The sequence below is a fragment of the Chenopodium album genome, chromosome 19 (assembly GCF_948465745.1).
Source record: "Chenopodium album chromosome 19, dcCheAlbu1.1, whole genome shotgun sequence".
NCBI lineage: Eukaryota > Viridiplantae > Streptophyta > Magnoliopsida > Caryophyllales > Amaranthaceae > Chenopodium > Chenopodium album.
The window spans coordinates 37,005,016-37,024,878 of NC_137852.1; the positions used below are offsets into that span (position 1 = coordinate 37,005,016).

The following is a 19,863-nucleotide window of genomic DNA, read 5'->3' on the forward strand; positions in this document are numbered from 1 at the left end:
CCACGTCTTGATCAATGTCACCATTCTTCTGGATGATCGACCCAAGATACTTAAAACATTCACTCATGGTCAAATCCTTTCCATCCAAACTCACCACTTCATTGCTTGTCCCCCTCTGAGTGTCAAAACGACATACCAAATATTCAGTCTTACTCCGACTTAGCTTAAACCCTCTAGATTCCAACCTTTGCCTCCATTGCTCCAACTTGACATTAACCCCATCCTTAGTCACATCCACCAAAACGATATCATCCGCGAACAACATACACCATGGAACCTCATCTTGAATTGGTCTAGTTAATTCATCTAGAACCGTTGCAAAAAGAAAAGGGCTTAATGCAGACCCTTGATGCAATCCGATTGTAATAGGGAAATCTTTTGTCAACCCTCCGCATGTCCTCACATTTGTTGACACATCCCGATACATATCCTTAACTAGGTCTACATACCTTCGTGGGATACCTTTCTTCAACATTGCCCACCAAAGTATCTCTCTTGGCACCTTGTCATATGCCTTCTCTAAATCAATAAAGACCATATGAAGATCTTTCTTCTTTACCCTATAAAACTCCATCATTTGTCTTATCAAATGGATTGCCTCCATAGTAGATCTCCCAGGCATAAAACCAAATTGGTTATCTGAAATGCTTGTGAATGCCCTCAACCTATGTTCAATCACCCTTTCCCACAACTTCATAGTATGGCTCATAAGTTTAATTCCTCGATAGTTAGAACAATCTTGAGCGTCTCCTTTGTTTTTATAAATCGGGACCAAGGTGCTCTTCCTCCAATCTTGTGGGATCCTTGTAGCCGTCCATATCTTGTTGAAAAGGTTTGTTAACCAATCAATACCAATCTTACCCAAACACCTCCACACCTCTATCGGTACCCCATCAGGGTCAACCGCCTTCTTAGGTTTCATCTTCCTCAGTGCAATCTCCACCTCTACTCTCCTAATCCTTCGCACATACTCCATGTTGATTTCTTCATCACTCATAGAGGTATCTCCTATCACAACTCCATTACTTCCATTAAATAATTCATCGAAGTACCCCTTCCACCTGTCCTTGATGTCATCCTCTTGCACTAGGACCATTTGGTTCTTATCTTTGACACACTTTACCATGCCAATATCCTTCCTTGCCTCTTGTCTTCTCTTTGCCATCTTATAAATGATCCTTTCTCCCTCCTTGGAATCAAGCTTTTCATAAACCTCCTGATATGCCTTTTCTTTTGCTTGGCGAACAGCTGCCTTTGCCTTACTCTTAGCCTCCTTATACGCTGCAAAGGTTTCATCACTCCTACATTTTCCTAAGGCTTGATAGCATTCCCTTTTTTGCTTTATCAGTGTTCATGAATCATGACTAGTTCCACCATACATTTTCCTGAATTCACTTTATCAGTTTTATGTCGTGCCTTTACTATGTCACATTGCTTAGACTCAATATCATTAGCACTGAACGTCAACATCAACATCAACATTAACATCTAATGCTATTTGTAAATAGCTGAGTACAAAGCAAGTTGGGTTCAACCTTTTTCCATTAAGAATTTTATCACCACTAAAAACTAAACTTACCCATGGGGGTGAACAATTCGGCAGTTCAACTGAAAAGACATTTCTAAAAGCTCAAAAGATTGGAATCAAGGGCCAGCTACCTCGGCAGCTGTCAAGGAGTGAATACAAATTACTGCCAATCTAACTCCAGAAATGTTCACTCGAATACATGACTCTCTAGTTATAAACCCCATATAAACTTATCAGTCAGCATCCATCTCTTCCAAGGCAGCAGTTGCAGCAGATTTGGCTTCTTGTAGAAGATTTTCAGGAACCTGACATCCAACAGGGAAAAGAATGATAAATGAGCAAATATTACTCCGTAGAGAGAAAACAATTAACGAGTAACATCTTGGATATACAACAGCAAAATAATCTACTGCTGATTCAAGAAACCATAAAAGAGAATCTACAGGTTTAAAACAAAAAATGAAGGAATGAACATCCTTGTTTCCCTGGTTGAATAATTCGAATTTTCTGGAAGTCCTTATACACCACTTTTAGCGTTTATTAGAGGTGGTTATTGGACAGGGTAGCCCAATGATAATAGGGCCAGGGCAAGCTTATAGGGCTTTTAATGGACAAGGCTATTAATGGACAGGGTCCTTATTAGGTAGGGTCCATATAGGGCCAACATGTTTTTCCAATTTAGTTGATAAAGAAAATATATAATGTAAAAATAATTATATAGATTAATTTGTATTCATATGTATTTAATAATGGCTTTGTCCAATATTTATTTTAATTGATATTTTGTAGGCCCGCCCATTATCGACCCGCATTGGCCTGACCCTATATTGACCCTATAAAATGTGACCCTCTTTGACCCTGACCCACAACCGACCCTGACCCGACCCGCCCAATAACCAGGTCTAGCGTTTATTAATGCCTCAAAGCTTAATATCCTGATTAATCAACCCCTCTCCCTCAAGTTTCCCAGAATCCCTCAAAAATCAAGACACCTTGCTCCATAACGGCACTAACATAACAACTAATTCTAACCCCACCGTCAGAGTTGAAACTATCAGCCATAATACTTCACCATCAGTGCTATTTTCTATCCTCACCACAGGAGCGACTAAACAACAATTACTAAGCTCACCTCCATCAGTCAGTACTTGACACACCATCCAACACCTGTTCACATTTACTGAACTGAGTTGAACTGAACTGAATTGAGCTGAAATGAATATTTTATGTGAGAGGGAAATTAAGAGCGGAACTGAACTGAACTGATTGGAACTGAACTGAACTGATTAGAGCTGAACTGAACTGAACTGAAATTAAGTAAATGTGAACAGGCCCTGAGTAATTGACACACCATCCAACACCCCAACCCAGTATCATACCAGCCCTCGCTGTAAGGACTCCACAAACCTCAGTACAGAAATCAGACCATCAAACACCATAATAACTAACCAAGAGCAGCCAACCATGAAAACCAGAACATCTATGATATTTTGCATTAATGGCAGGACAGGTAGGAAGATGATAATGGCAAGGAATAAGTAGATGATGAAAGTTGTGATGAAGGATGACTGATGCTTGGGGGTGATGAAAAACAAGCTTGTTTTCCCTTACATTTTCAAAAAGCAAATATTAATCATAAAAAATTATTCCCAGTTCCCACATCAACGAATCAAGATGAACCCTTAATCTGATTCCTTTCCGTTCTCACCCTTTGATGATTCCTTTTTAGTTCTTTCTTTCCTTTCAGTCAATAAAAGCTTTTTTCCATCTTGTCCATAAAGAACTTTAGAACAGTAAATCAAAGCACAAAAACTGAACCATGTAATTTTAGCAGTATATGATCATTTGGCTAATAAAATATCCAAAAGGTGTTGACAAATAGGTGGTTTGTCAAGATATTTTCTTTGATAGATTTCATATAAGATGACGAATTTCATATAAAAACAAGGACATTTGGTGGGCTTATAAATTTATTTGAATTGGGTTGCACAAAATTTTAAGCTTCAAGAAAAATAATCTATACTAAATTCTAATTCCATGGCTCTACATGACAAGGTGCAATGCCATTTAAGGACAGTACAAGAGATTACCTTTTGATGCTCGCGTTTTGACTCATCACAAATCCAACTCATCTCCAATTCAAAAGCTTTGTCTTTTGCTTCATCGTGAACCTTGTATATGCTGAATTTGCAAATAAGCGTAAGAATGTAATTATGATCCCAACAGGCAATCATAATACTTTAGCAAACTTCATTTTGAACACACGGATGAGATAGAAGAAAAATATATACAAACTATTCCACGTGACCCTTTAGAAGGTTCCCTGTCAACAGTTCCCATCTTCTATGATGAGCTAATTATCAAAAGTTAAAAAGATACAAAGCTACCCAATATCAAAGTGGGATTTTATCAATCAAGAAAAAAAGTTGTGGTATAAATGATCAATCATGGTAGGCAAAATACTATGCAAAAGTAGGGGCTAAACATTTAAAACGTGGTAAGACCAGTTGAAGGTAGGGACATTTTCGAATTAAAACTCATTCACATCTTAATTTCTCAAATTTGAAATAAAATTATTTTTTCTCTCATTTAAAAATGAACCCCGCTGCTGTTAATATTAATAAAAGTGCTACATCATTTCCATATCCTAAACCTTTGATATGCTAAATAATTCTGCATAATGCCTTTTAGAACAGCCAAGATATAAAGTATCCAAATGTCCAGGTAAGGCTCATACAAAAGATCAACTTGATCATGAGCTCTAGTATTCTCCAATGATAAAATAAGCAAAATTAGTTATTTATTAAGGCTTTAGCTGTATCAGCAAAAAGTGGGCATCGCACAGCTTCCACAAACCAACTTTAATGTGCAAAAGCCATATACTATCTCTAATTTACTAATTAACAAGCCATAATTGTCAATTGAGTAGAGTGAATTAAATTGTTAAAATGATATATGATTTAATATAAATGTTATAAGAGATATCAGTATGATGACTTAAAAGATCATCTTTTTAAAATCAGTGGTATATCATGAAAAAAATTCTCCATCAATGTTTGCCTCCAAAAGCACATGTGAACAATTACATTCGGAAAGAGGAGAGCATTCAAATCAATACTCCCTCTTTTTTTTTTTTTTTAAAGTGCTCTTGTTTGACTCAGACATACGTCAATGCAAAACTTTGACCAATATCTAAACCATCAATATATTATAAAAAGTTGTTATATGGAAACTATACATTGAGACAAATCTAACAAGCACCCACATGACTGTTTAATCTTATGCATAATCCACAAACATAGGGCAAAGTCAGTGGTGAATGTAAATAGTTAAAAAGTCAAACTGAACACTTAAAATATGGAGCATACAAAAAGAAAGGACAGCATCAAGACCCCAAAAGACTAAAAGATGCATGAGACACCAACTCCATCAGCAATAGTGCATATGCACAGAAAATAGCTCTCCAACTGCCAAAAACTCAGTAGAGTAGTATATTTCAAAACAATATCTTCATTATAAAAGAAGGCAAAAAAATAATGAGGAAAATATAGAACCATAAGGAATTTGTTCCATAAGAAAAAAGCACATACATCTTGGCTACTTCAATGATCCCTTCTCTACAGGTCATTTCAGAGAGCTTCAACTTCTCGATTTCCCTGAGATGTAATCAATCATAAGATCTCAACTTTAATATAATAACAAAGTAAGATTACTGAAGATGCATGACAGAACAACAGATTATGGATTATATAATTACATAGTTACATATTGCATAAGAAAATTATTCAGGAAAAAAAGGCATTGATCATTATCTCCACTCAAACGCAACCCAAATCAAACAACCACATATTTCTGCAATTTGACAATCGGTCATGCATTTAGGGTGGGGTGGAGGGAGGGGGGTGGAGAAAAAAACTAGTCACAATATTCAATAGGAGACCCTTATTAGGAAATTCTAGAGCATGAAGGTGCAGCTTACGTTTTAGCAGCTTGTTTCCCCTTTCCAATAGCAGCGCCAAAATATCTCTGCGTCAAAATATAGTAAGCTCAGTTTCAGCATAGAGCTAGCAGAGGCAGTAGAGCAATTACAAAATAAAAGTGTAAAATTTAACTCTAAAGATGCAAAAGAAAGTGGAAGCATAAACCTGTTAACTTACATATGAAATTCCAGAAGGCTCAACCATATATAATTGTGGTCCATCTCTGTCATAACCTCCAAGAATGACTCCACATCCAAAAGGTCTGCACCACAAATCATCAAAGATCACTAACAAGACTTAAACATATGTAGGGAAAAAAATTCATAGTAATTAATTATGGCATATTCTATAGCACCTGAGCCACCAATAGAGTGTGCATAAATGCACATAGCTAGCAACACGGTCAGCAAGTTCCTTCACTGGTACAGCTTCACCATAGGTACTACATAAGAGTATTTTCCAGAGTTAGCCTTCATGAAAATAGCAAGCAAATGATAAAAATGTTACGCAAGTGGGGGGCTATTGTGGAAATGGTGGTGGTGCTAGGGAGAAGGGAGCAGTGGTGGCTAGGTAAAGATCAGGGAGGGGGCTGCTAGCGGTGTAAGTAGGGGAAGGGGACTGCAAAAGGAGAAAGAGAATAGATTTGGAGGGGAATAATAATAAAATAAAATAATTTACATTATAATTTGGGAAGAAAAATATCATGTGCCACATAGAGGTGACCAACTTTTGAGGTTAATACAATTTTGCTAGCATAAAGATACATAATCATAGTTACCTCGAATTAATAAATAAACAGTTAATCCATCATTAATGCTTCACACTGTATAACAAACCGTAATACAACCACTAATTAAAATTACTCAGTTACTTTTTTCAGGTTACCTAATATCAACAGCTAAGATATGAGGCTACCTTTATGAGTTTCACAAGATAAATTTCTAAAGCCAAACTACAGCTTACAAACTACCAAAAGACAGTTAAAAATTACTAGGCCGAATAAGTATATGATCTCATAACACATAGGCATAAGCATGTATCATTACCAACCTCTCATAATTTGTAGCTTCTGACTTAGCACGAGCAACTATTTGCCTTCCATCTGCTGCTAATCCAGCAACTGCCTGTTATACAAACAAAGAAATGGCAAGTTTGAAAGGGTGAGAAAGTGCAAATACACACAACTGGGAGAGAAAACAATAACAAATAGACACTTAGACAAAATCAAATTGGAAAAAGGTGCTAAGGATTAGATTAGTTCACATAGTCTGTTAACCCACACAGTCATATAGCAAAAAAAAAAAAAAAAAAAAAAAAGAAACATTGCTAAAGAACCAAAGAAGTGAAAGTAATCCTTGATGACCTTGAAAGAGATATCAGGCCATGAACAAAGTCAACAAATGAAAGCAAATTAAAGAACTAAAGAAAACCTCAAATGCTAGGAATTGTGTGTCCTCAACTTTTGGTTCAATGTACCTGTTATTCAACACACTTAAACCTCAGCCATCAATTTGGGGAAAAACAAAAAAAAACAAAACCAACATTAAAAGATAATAAAATCTTCAAAATCCTTTCCCCGTCATTAAAAGGTCATCAGATTCTAAACTTCATTTCATCTGCAAGATCTTCATACCCTTTGTGCCTCCTGCTATACTCCTCCCTCTATCCCCGCCCCCCCCCCCCCCCCCCCCTTTTACCCACCCGCTCTAAATAAATCACCACAACAACAAAAAAAAATGGCCAATGTAAATGTATGGATCCAACAGTGAATTTTGACGTTATCAAGTTACCTAAACTACACATAGATAATCTCTAATAACCCTAAAAATTAAAACCCATCATACTATCAGTAAACTAGTTAGTTATGGACCAAGCACTAGACCAAAATCACAAAGAGTACGAAGACATCAATTGAGAACAAGTGAGATTGGTGAGATGTACAGTCCAGTAAGAGGAGAGAGAGAGAGAGGAGTCTTTAAACCCATCACTATAATCACAACTATTGCTAAATATTGTTTACAAACCCCAGAGGTACAGCACCACTATATCAAACCTTTAAATGATTTCATTTTATGCAAAATATAAATTGGACAGTTTAGCATATAAGTAGAAAGAATAACGTTTTGGGACGGGCAAACATATTAATCTTATTTTCTCAAGGTCTGATCATCAGCAAGTTCACTAACTCTTTCCTAAAGATTCAGACTATCATATCAAACAACCAAAGATATTGCCTATTAGAAACCCATATAAATTTGCGTCTTTGGGCCATCAACTGGCATTGTTACCTAGTCTCTGTCCCCAAATTGCATCAAGTATACAGCTGCTACTCCAGCCACCAAACACATTTCTTCTTGTTCCTTATAACAATAACACTAAAAGATTTTCTTGATGCCACTACACTAAAGCAACTGATAAACGAAGTAAAGAAAAACAAACTACGGATTACAGAAGCATTTGGCTTCACGATTATTGTGTCTGCACTCTTCAGTCTCCAGAAACAGAATAGAACCCCACTCCCTCCTCAGGTATATACTTCATTATTTTCCTTCTCATTCCAAAGTACAATAAATCTTGGTCCTCCAATCCTCCTTACTAAAACCCTACGCCTCCCATGGTTATCATATACCCTCGACTCCATAACTCATTATCACCACCCTGGCAACCTTAACTATACTTTCGTCCCAAAACTATCAGCATCGCCACATCACCTTACTACCAAAATAACCCTTCCCACTGCCACAGTAACGAAACAAACACGAGATACAAAACTAAACCAGCCAATGAAACGAGCCCAGTAACAACTCAACGCGAAATAAATCGTACTCGATAACTAAGTAATCAAAGACAAACTTAATGGTTTCAAACTCTCAGGCTTAATTAACTAGCTGAACCAGGCAAAATGAGCTGAATTGCAATTAATCCACCACATTAACAGATTCCATTCCAACTACTAATATAAATTCAAACGCAATACAAAAAGGGATAGAAAATAACCATTCCAGAGTGACGATGAACTGAGTGAATTCGTCGATTCGAACCCGGTAACATCATCTTTGATTGTATAAGCTTCTCCACACCCTAAATTCATCATTATTCACAAATCCAAATCAAAACCCAAATCAAAATCAAATTCAAAATCAAAATATCAACTAATTAAAGAACCCTAAAAACAAAAATGAAAGAATTACCAAAACAATTCCATCCTTGCATTTGATGCCAACAACAGTACCACTGTTATCGACAGCCTTAGCAGCGTATTCGATCTGGAAAACTCGACCATCGGGTGAGAAAGTAGTGACCGAGAGGTCGTAGCCAGTTCCGATGCTGCTCATTTTCGCTGCTTTTTCTCTCTCCTCTAATTGCCTTGCTTTGGTTTGGTTGTGTTTGTGTGAGTGTGTTTTTGCTGCTTTGTGCTACAAAGTTAAAGGGAAATGTAGAAAAAGCAGGTGATTTCGTAGAGAGCAAGATAGAGATCTGTGTTTCGTTTTCAATGTTAAGAGCAAGAGGGGAGAGACACAAAATGGTGCGCTACACGGACTCTCCTTGCGGGTAAGCGGGTTGTTGTTTTGGACTACGTCGTATAATAAAGAGGTGACAATCGGGTTGTTTGGATTAAGTTTTTTATTTAGTCTAGTTCAGATTGATTAAGGGTTTTATTTGATTTGAGTTGAGAGTTGAGTAATTTTCAATTTCAATATCAATATGCTTACTTTAATAAAACAATCATTATTAGACATATCAATTGTCAGGTCGGTTCAAGTCACGTAGCAAATTGAAATTGAGTTGTTTATCCCAAAAAATTATTACATGTTGACTCTACGTTGTATGTTTTATCAACTACAATAATACATAGATGATTGTTCATTTGAAGTAAAAATGAAATGAAGCTTTTTTTTTTTTTTTTTGACAAAGGGAACACACAACAAACGGACTAAAAAAGAAAATAAAGCAAATCCAAACGCCGAGCAGCCCTAGCTAGAGTGTGAGCATCTACAACTGAAGTCCTTGAGACCTTCCAAATGTGACACATAACAAAAGAGGATAAGATATCACGGATTTCCCGTAGAACCCAGAGAAATATCCTTAGGCCCAAGATCTGTAAGCAGCTGAAGAATAACTAGGGGTGTCCGTTCGGTTTTCGGTTTGGATTTAGTCCAAATCCGATCCAATCCGAAATATAATTCGGTTTTCAATTTCTCAATCCGATCTGATCCGAATTTCTCTCTTGATCCAATCCGATACAATCCGAATTAAAATTCGGTTATTTGGATCCGATCCGAAAATCAGAATTATAATTACATTATTTTTTAGCTCCTAATACAATTATAAAAATAAAGCTTCAATACAAATAAAAGTCTTTAAAATAATGAGTAAAATAAATAGTTCAACGTCAAGTCATTAATTAATTAATACAAAGTCTCCCTAATTTATTTTTTGTACTAGTAAGTATTTGAGCTAAACTTTAAAAAATAAAGAAATTCATATTTATACAAACTTAATTTTACAATTCGGTTTTCGGTTTGGATTGGATCCAATTAGGGTAAATCCGATCCAATCCGAAAATCCGAATTGCCAAAAAATCTCAATCTGATCCAATCCGATTTAAAGTTCGAATCCGATCCGAATTGATAATTCGGTTTGGATTGGATTGGATTTCGGTTTTTATCCGAAAAATGGACACCCCTAAGAATAACAATACAATCAGTGAATAGGATAATCGATGTAAACCCCTGAGCATGCTTAAGCCCAAACAGACAAGCTAATAACTCAAAGTGGAGAGTTGGACTGGCCACACAAGCTCTAGCTCCACCCCTTAAGTACCGAGACGAAGAGGTGTCCCAGAAACACCAACCCGCACCAGCATTAAGATTCCCCTGCTCCCATGCACCATCAAAGAACATATAGATATCACAGACAGCTTGTAGATCACCTCGAAGAACTTGAGTTAAGAGAAACCAGGGGGAATACCAACTGGTAAGTCCAACATCTTGCAAGCCTGCTTACTTCTATCACACCAATCAAAAGCCAAATCCAAAACAGACTGAGGAGAGTAAACCGTCGATCGAAACCTAACATTGTTCCTAGTTAAACTAGATGGCCCAACAAACCCCCAGAAAATGGTCTGAATTAGACCAGTCCCTGGACTTAGCATAACCGGAAATAAGATCCGAGAACCAACCATGAAAAGAGACTGAAGTGCCAGACGTGGGAAGATGGTTCCAAGAGAAGGTGTCCCAAAGCCTTTGAGAGAAAGGGCAATCCTGAAATAAATGGTCTACCGACTCACTGGAATTGGTGGTAGAAAATGCAAGTCGGATCGACTGGAAGGCCTTGAGCACAAGTAAAGTTGCCGTCGGTAGTGCATTATGTAAAACTTTCCAAGCAAACATCTTCCATTTTGGAAGCACCGGCAAACCCCACAAGCATTTCCACCATGTAGTAGGAAGTGACCTGACATCCGAGGATAAGTCCTGAAAAAGCAAACAAGTGTAGGCTGATTTAGTAGAGAAGGATCCATCTCGGGTGTATTTCCAATAAACAAAATCATCAACCTTCTGAGTCGGACGTTCTAGACCAAGAATAGTCGAAGCAACGGACTCAGGGAAAAGACGCCTAACCAGGGAGACATTCCAGGAATATTTTAAAGGAAGAATGTATATTTGAATTTGATGATTACTTGTGAGTTGTGATTAAGCACGATGCAAGAGAGAAGTTTCATGTTATAATGGTTTCTATAGTTCTATATGATGTCTTCTTTGGTTTCCATAGTCTCGTACGTATCTTGTTCATTAGTATAATGAAAGTGAACATGCAATGCTCAACGAATCCCTTATGAGTTACTAAGGAGAAGAATCACATATCTTATCCCCTATAATGTGTTTACATGGCACCCATGAACTGCTAAAAGGAAAAATGACTGAATTCGAACCCATATAACAAACTTGCTGCAGTACCATTATTCCTGTAATAATTAAATATAATGTTCAAGCAATAAATTCAACTCTGCAACAAACTCAAACTTGCACAACTGTTAGTATACTAGTATGGTAATGTTGTCAAAAAGGGATTCTATAACAGTAAACTAAACTAGCAAAAAAAAAAAATGATCTCAGCAGAACATAAACTAAAACTACATTGATATCCGACTGAGAACAAAGTTATAACATAGCATCCACTAATATTTGGAAGCAGTTTCATTGTTTTCATCACTATTGTTTGCTAACTTTGTAATTATGATGCAGCGTGGCCATATTAAGAAATACACAAAATAAAAGCTGTTTCTGTTCGACTTTTAGGGTTTTACTCGAATGTTAAGTTTGTGTTGTGTTCAACGGTATAAAGGCTCCATCTGCTGTAGATTTACACTAAGTTGTTAGCAAAAGGCTGCAGGCTTTCCAACATTCATGGAGTCAAACCAGTATCATCTTGGTCAACAGTTTCTTCATTCTCTGATGGTGGTGCATGGCTACTGTTGGAAGGAGAGTTCTCATCCGTTACAGCTCCACTACCTTCATCATTTTGGTCCCTAAATATCACTGCAAAGGACAACGGATTATAGGTTGAACTTGTCCGGAGGCCTTGTATGGTTTTGATTGCAGAAAGAGTACTCCGGTATATATCTTGGCTCGCTTCCCCTAATGATGATGCATCAGAAGGCATATTGGTTGCATCAGAGACAGCAGGATCTGCTTGGTTTTGATCCCGAGGAGCAGAAGTAGATTCAGTGACTTCCTCCTCTATAGGGAAAAGAAGCTCAAGATTAGCCTCACATTCTCTAACTAATCTAGTAAGAGGTTCTGTAGTGAAAAAGGGTTGATGTGCTGCAAGTTGTGTGAAAGGAAGGCGCAGCAATCCTCCTGTTCTTTTGTCATACTTTTTCAATATCTTAACAAGTCCTGTCAATATACAATTCACAGGTTGCACTTAGGAATTAGTTATAATTTTTTTTTTGCGTAATATCTTCAGCATGACTGGAACACAAACTGACTATACCTGTAAAATTTAGGGAGGTATACTTTCGGGAAGCAGCATCTCCCTATCATGAGTGACACCGCCTTATGAATCAAAATAAGTAACCCATAGGTAAAGCAAAAGATAGCCACTATACCTGCAAAGTTGAGGGAGCTATAGTTTTTCAATAGCACCATTTCGCCATGTATAGTAACAAACTCCTTGCGAATATCCATCATTTCTTCACTAAATTCACTTTCTGATGCTGGAATTTCATCCCTTCTGTTCTCCCTTACCCTTAAAATTCTTTCTTTTAATTCCTGTAGCAATATTAAGCACATGTTACATACAATAGATTTCTGAAAATTACGCAAGTAAAAACTTGAAAGCAGAAGGTACAATCATCACTGTGCAACTTCTCGATTTTATATAACCTTTGAGGCTTTGACAAACACTTATATAATTCTTTTTTGGCGTAAGCAACTACATGGGCATGGCTTAACAACAGCAACAACAACAACAACAAAGCCTTTGTCCCAAATGAATGGGCATGGCTTTAACAATAAGATTCAATGGACACAAGTTTAACAATGGCAATTGGCAAGGTTGTGTATCTGAAATCCCCTATACATAGTAAAACTTGTAACTCGTGACTTCATGAGAGGCACTGTGGTAACAGAAAGCGATATTTTTATAAATATTTCAGCAAAAAGCAGTGAAAGAATTGTGAAAATTGTGTGCATTCTCTTTTATATAACCTTTGAAAATCACTTCTACAATTCTTTTTAGCTTAAGCAACATCATGGGCATGGCTTTTTAGAAAAAAAAAAATAAATAAAAAAAATAAAATAAAATCAATGGACACAGCTATAAAAGCAATGGCAAGGCAGTGGATCTTAGATCCCCCAATAGTCCAATACCCTGTATATATAGGAATCTTGTGAAAGGCCCTTTGGTAACAGATATGGTTTAGGCATGAAACAACAAGATAATGTGATTTTTTTACAACAATATTCAGCAAAAAGCAGTGAAAGAATTCTGAGACTAAAAAACATACAAGATAACCTTAGCACTCAAGTAACTTGAAGTAGACTTGTACCAGCTCCTAACAACTAAAGCAAAAAACCTTGTGCCTTGTACAGAGAACCAACCAAAATATTTGTTACCATGACAATCAAAGATAAATAATCAAGCAGACAGCAGATTACTGGTTTTATCAGACTAGGAATTCTATAAGTCATGTTTACAATTCAAAGTGTCATCTAGTTTACCTGAAGCACTTGCAAAATCTTCTAGCCTGTGAAGTGCAAATGCATTCAGGTAATCATCTTTAAACCAAAGCTGCTAAACTCACCACATTCTGCACTTATTAGGGATCCTCAACACCACATATCTGCAGTTTGACCAAGGCTATTAGGATTTCTAACAAAGAAGCAATTTTCAAGATTTGTCTGGCTGCTTTGTTGGTAACTAGACAAAAAGATACATTTTGTATAATGAAGGCAAATTGGTGAATAAAAGTTTTAAGACAGCGATGGGCAAACTTATAACTTGGTGCATGATCCCTTTGCTTATTGAAAATGCGGGTTGGTATCCAAATTTTCTGTATTAAGAATTTTCATAAATCGGCAACAATGCAACTCCCTTCCCATCACAAAATCCAGGCCTCTTCAAAAGAAAGTGCAAATAGATCAAATGCTTTCTTGATATACTTCTTCCGTTTCTTGATACTAGCCACATTTTCACTTTTACACTTTCACATGCTCTACTTTGACGATTGTTAATGCCAAAAGGCAAACAAACATGTGGCAACCTATTCTTTAGGCCTAAGGCTCTTGAGTGTTGTGCTGAGGGTTGATAGTCTTTTATGGCTTAAGACCTTGCTCAGGAATAATTTCTATGGATGAAATACTACAAAATCAATTAAGTAAGAACACATGCAACAACTAGACGCAAAAATGAGCACATTGATAATCATCCTAGACAACTGCAAACAAATAAAGGAGTTACCTCCAAAACAAACTTGGTGAGAATGCTTCGGACTTCTGAAAGAGTTTCCAAAACATTGTGAGCAACTATTACTAATTTTATACTAATCTAGGCCACTAAACCTAGAGGCTACGCAAGCACTAAAGAAAGACTAAAAATTATCGAATGCAAGTTTGCGTTTGTTGATGTCCTTTTTCTGGAGAGCCTCTTTCCTTTTATAGCTTTGATAGGTTTGAAGGGGGCCGTTGGATAAACTCAGAGGCTAAAATCTGCTGCTGGAGTAACTGTTCTTTGCTTGTCCATGATCTTCATACTTCATGAGTTTAATTGCTCCCCTTTTGATTTTGAATTCTATCTATGGGAATTTTAATTTCAAGCTTTTTTTTCCTGTTACTTCTAACTGCTTGTGGTTGATGGGCCTTTTATATTAGGTCTTAAGGACTTTGGAAATGCTCCTAAACCCAAGTATTGAAAATGAGTCTAACAAATGCCGCCCCACCCCCCCCCCCCCCCCAAATAAAAAAAATATAATTCACGAAACTTCTAACAAATTGAATATGAAATTGTTTAATGCACAGGATATGAAGCATAACATCACAGCTATTACAACTGACTACATGCAGGCAACAAATAATTAAGGCATCAACATAGTAAGAATAAAGGAAGGACAGCGGAAACGGTATAGATGCACTTATTCATAAAATTAAACTTAAGGCATCAGGGAAAACATAACAACTATATGGGCAGGCAACATGTAAGTCAACAAGAAAGCAGCCAGCTCACACTAAAGGTAGGAAGAGGAGGATGACAAAGATGCATTTAATCCTGCTACACTCAGTATGTGTTACATGTATCATGCAAAGTCCATTAATCAATAAAAAGGACTACATTTAACAGCATAACCTCAGTCATAATTTGGACCATCCTACACACCCAATGACCCAAGTGTCATGCACTGGAAATCTACAAGGTATTGCTAAATACCCTATGAATACTACCAAAGTAATTTACTCAACGTTGTTATAAAGCACGTCTTACTACAAGATTCATCTATTAAAACAAAGTTTAAGAGTTTCTGGTTATACTAATCTAATTACTTCTTGGCACTTCCACATGGTAACATGTAACTTGTGTGTAATACTCTTTAGGTTCAGGAATGGTGCCATTTCTTTTCTTTTTAAATTTGATAGCTTGTATTTTAGTTGCCAATGTGTGCACCTTCCAAGTCAAAGAGCCATCAAATACAACACCCATTACAAGTCCACCGGTGTGTGTCTATGTGTGTAAGTGTATTTCAAGAGAATTCCAGATGTATAAAAGTCCAACATAAACCAAATCAACATCCTAGCATGAACTCTAGAGAGACAGGGTCTAGGGAGGTCAAATGTTCAAAGCTTTCACTCGATAAAATGTTGCTCTCATGAAATTGTGATGATAAATTACATATCCAGGGGTAAATAAAATCAATTCTCACTCATAGGTGTGACTATACTACAAACCCAAATAATCCCTCTCACCTACAAAGATAAAAGCAAAGGTTACATGGTGATACATAGTCACTCATCGTTGCATTAGAAGCTCGCACTAGAAGATTGTTTTAAAAATTACTTGCATTACAAGAGTCGTCCATTAAAAAGAAGAAACCTGATTTTCCTCAATTTACTACTACATCAAATTATTGGAGCTTCCAACCTGATTTTCCTCAATTTACTACTACTAAGAATAACACTAAGACAAAAAGACCTCAACCATTTCAGAGGAAGTGGCAAGCAGAAAAATATATATCGATAGCGTGAAATATAATGGGGTATGATATTTACAGCAAGCAATACATGCAATGAGAATAAAGATATGCAACAAGGAGGAATGACAGCAAATGAAGACAAGATGTGGGAGAGTTTCAGGTTCATCAAAACCCATCAATAAATTAACAAGGGAAAGTAAGGAGGTGGATGAGAGAAGCAGCTGTTTGCCTATGATCAAACCCGCCTCAACTCATCAAAACACCAGGATGGTAATAAAATGCAATTATTGAACCTCACAGGGAAACAATAACTTGGCAATCAACAAACAGTCAGCTGGTGAAGCTTACAAAAAAATGCACAAATCCCTGTTATAGAATCAAGAAGCATACCAAAAGGCATGGCATTTATGATGCCGTGAAACCAACAATTGTGGAATAAAGCTTTATAAGCTATAGTTTCTGTGAAGTCTCACTAGAAAAAGAAATAAAATAGAAGACGAGATGTCTACACATAAAATCTAATCTCAGAAAATCAGTGGTCAAGTTAACAGAACATGACACAGTATCTTTTGCTCAAATGACTTGTATACTACAACTGATTTAATTATACCTACTCTGAACTCCTGATTGGCTGTGCCATTTTTACCTTCTTAGTTGATTTCCTATTTGTTTCATGTCAAACTCTCAACATTAAAAATTGCAGTTCTGCTGTATTTTCCATTTTCAAAATTTTATTTGAATTTCTTATTCAGGGTAATATAGTGCCAGTTTAAATAGCTAAACAATTTTAGTACTTTGGATTTCCAAATGTTACCATTTAAAGAGTACACGTGATTTAACTCATGTTGATCACTTGCAGTTCTGCCAAGGACAAGTCTTACAAAATTGTGATCTATGATGGTTTATATGCTTAATGACTTACGGTGTGTTTGGATTGAAGGAAAAGGAGGAAAAGGAAGGGAAGGGAAGGGAAATGGAAAGATGAGGTATCTTTCATTTGGATAACAAATGAGGAAGGAAGGGAATTGGAGGGGAGAGAAATGGAGGGATTAAATTGTAGGAAATTGATCCCTCCAACAATGAAGAGATTTGGAAGGAAAACTTACCATTCTTCCCTCCCCTCCCTTTCCCTCCCCTCCTCTTCTCCTCCCTCCCTTTCTTTTCCTCCCCTTTCTTTATCCAAACACACCGTTAATGTCACTCTTTATGCAATTGTTCATCTCCTATGCATATAACTTTATCTTTAAACTCGGGTGTGTGTTTTTTAGAGATTAAAGTTTACAGCTACAATTTTAAAGCTTTCATGCAACTCAATTGATTCTATGAGCTAACGGTTAATGCTAGTAATGGGTGATCTATGTCACTTAGACTCTCGGATAAGAGTTGATACTATGGGCACTTGATTCTCTATTAAGCGGTTCTTTTCATTCTCCATCAATTGGACAGATGCAAAATAAGGTCCACTAAATTACCCATATTCAGAATCCTCAATGACAATGTATGTCATACACACCAATCCACAAGGAATTACCTAGTTAGGCTGATCAATATAATTAATACCAAAATTCTTGAGCACTTTCCATTAATAATGCAATTAAATCATTGAATTCTCAAAATACTGTCACTTTCTGATAAATTCTCTCTTTATTATACTAAACTACAATTGAAAGTTCTCATCCACCATATACAATCTTCACCAATTCAGTAATTTACAAATCAATCTCGCCTTCGACAACGAATCGTTCAAAAGATTCAGTACCCACTTCCATACTCCACTAATGCATCCATCAACTTAGTTATTTAACACCTAATCTAAGGATGCCCCCACTAACAATCAATACATCAAACTTCAATAACCTCAACAGAAACACTAAATTTCTTACTAACAACATTCAAATCAATCAAAATTCAACAACCCCACAAAAAATCTAATCAATAAAAACATTCATAAACAACAATCAATCAAAATTAATCCAAAAAAAAATCCAAAAAAAATGAAATTACAAACCTGAAAACGGATGACAAAATCTTCTTCTTTCTCAACATAAAAATCATTCAACTTATCAAGTTCATCATTTAGAAGTCTAACAAACCAATCTTGAAACTCCTCCAATGTCATGGATCTCTCAGTTGTACTGCGACTACCACTGGACCCACCACCTTCATAATTTCCAACACCCAGTTGACGATTTTGAGTATTAATACTATTATTATTGTTATTATTATTAGAATTATTAGTATTAGTATTAACAGAAGAAATTGTATATGGGAATCGTTTAAGCAGCTTTTTCAAGGGTTTGTAGCACAAGAATTTATCTCTCCATTCTGGTAGAGTTTCTTCTAAATGGGTTCGAAATTCTTTCCCAAATTTCATGCTCAAAAAAACCAATTTTCAGGAAAAAAAAAAATGAACAGTATTTTAGAATTTTTTACAAGGGAAAAAAAAAAAAAAAAATTGAGAAATTGAGAGGAAATAAAGAGGGGCTAGAAAGTGCAAAGTGAGGGAGTGAGAGAATCTGGAATCTGAAAATTGGATTATTAATTAAACTTAAGATATGCATGAGATGTAAAAGAGTCGGGTAAGCGAATATTTGGGTTGGAGTCTTCTAGCCTTGTAGGCCAATGAATTTTTTTTGCTTATGTTCGACTGTTTTGAGATAATGGTTACACTTTGAATTTTAATATTGCTCACTAATTTTAATTTAACTTGTCTTTCTAAATTGTATATGAAATATTAAAGATTCAGAAAATAAAGCCATGCAAATTTGAATTAGATTCGTGTCTTGTTTTCAGAATATGAACTCTTTATAATACTTCTTCCGTTTTGTAACAATTATAACGGCAGTGGTGGGGCTGGGCCGGTGCAGGGTGGGTGACAACTCAGGGCACCCAAAAAACAAGGGACCCAAAAATTAGTATCTATGCAATTTGTTTCATAAATAATCACAAAAAAACACTAGTTGGATCAGTGGTTAGCTTATATTTATGATAAGCTCAAGATCAGGTTTTGAAACCCTCTAGAGTCTTTAGGGAGTCAATATAGTTTAAGAAATATAGAGTAGGCTTGTAGCCTTCAATAAAATAATGCAAGTGGATAAATTTTTAGTTAGAGGAAAAAAAAAAAAAAACAAAAAAAAAAGGAGTAAAAAAATAAAAAGTAGTATAAGGGACTATTTTAATATACTAAAGCTAAGCTGAACTAAATTGTTTATGAGAGAAGGAAATTAGGGACTAAATTGAATTGATTGGATATGAACTGAACTAATTGGAGCTTAACTTAATTGAAATTAAGCTGAAGAGAACAAGCCCTAAGTGGGGTTATTAGGAGAGATAATTAATAAAATAGTAGTGGGTCCTTAGCAAAAAAAATCTTGCAATTATTATGAAACAGACATAAAAGAAAAGCGTTGCGATTATTACGAAACGAAGGGAGTATTATTATTCAAAATCTTTACATCAAAATGAATGAAAAGGGTTGATCTCACCGGGAGAATAAATAGTTTCCTGATGATCAAAGGTTAACTGAATGTAACAAGAACTATATAATATTTACCTTTTGCGTTAATTACGGTTTATAAATTTATAACCATTAATGTAAACAAATGAAACTCATACAAATCTAATATTTGCAAAAGACAAACAAAGCAACCAACATAATTTAATTAGGT

The 19,863-nt window shown here is 36.0% G+C and overlaps 2 protein-coding genes across 2 annotated transcripts; both read right to left on the reverse strand.

Moving 5' to 3' along the window:
• Window positions 1-1,524: 1,524 nt before the first annotated feature.
• Window positions 1,525-8,977, reverse strand: LOC145593621 (proteasome subunit alpha type-3). The gene is made up of 9 exons (XM_081649906.1): window positions 8,700-8,977; window positions 8,506-8,589; window positions 6,559-6,632; window positions 5,864-5,950; window positions 5,686-5,770; window positions 5,508-5,554; window positions 5,119-5,184; window positions 3,619-3,709; window positions 1,525-1,833 (listed from the first exon to the last, which is right to left on the reverse strand). Exons 1-9 carry the CDS (start codon window positions 8,841-8,843, stop codon window positions 1,762-1,764), a joined length of 750 nt encoding a protein of 249 aa, XP_081506032.1. The 5' UTR covers window positions 8,844-8,977; the 3' UTR covers window positions 1,525-1,761.
• A 2,643-nt stretch (window positions 8,978-11,620) lies between these two features.
• On the reverse strand, window positions 11,621-18,870 carry LOC145595367 (SPX domain-containing protein 4-like). Its single transcript, XM_081651764.1, has 3 exons — window positions 18,204-18,870; window positions 12,620-12,782; window positions 11,621-12,407 (listed from the first exon to the last, which is right to left on the reverse strand). The coding sequence occupies exons 1-3, from the start codon at window positions 18,567-18,569 to the stop codon at window positions 11,914-11,916; spliced, it is 1,023 nt and encodes a 340-aa protein (XP_081507890.1). The 5' UTR covers window positions 18,570-18,870; the 3' UTR covers window positions 11,621-11,913.
• Between the last annotated feature and the right edge of the window lie 993 nt (window positions 18,871-19,863).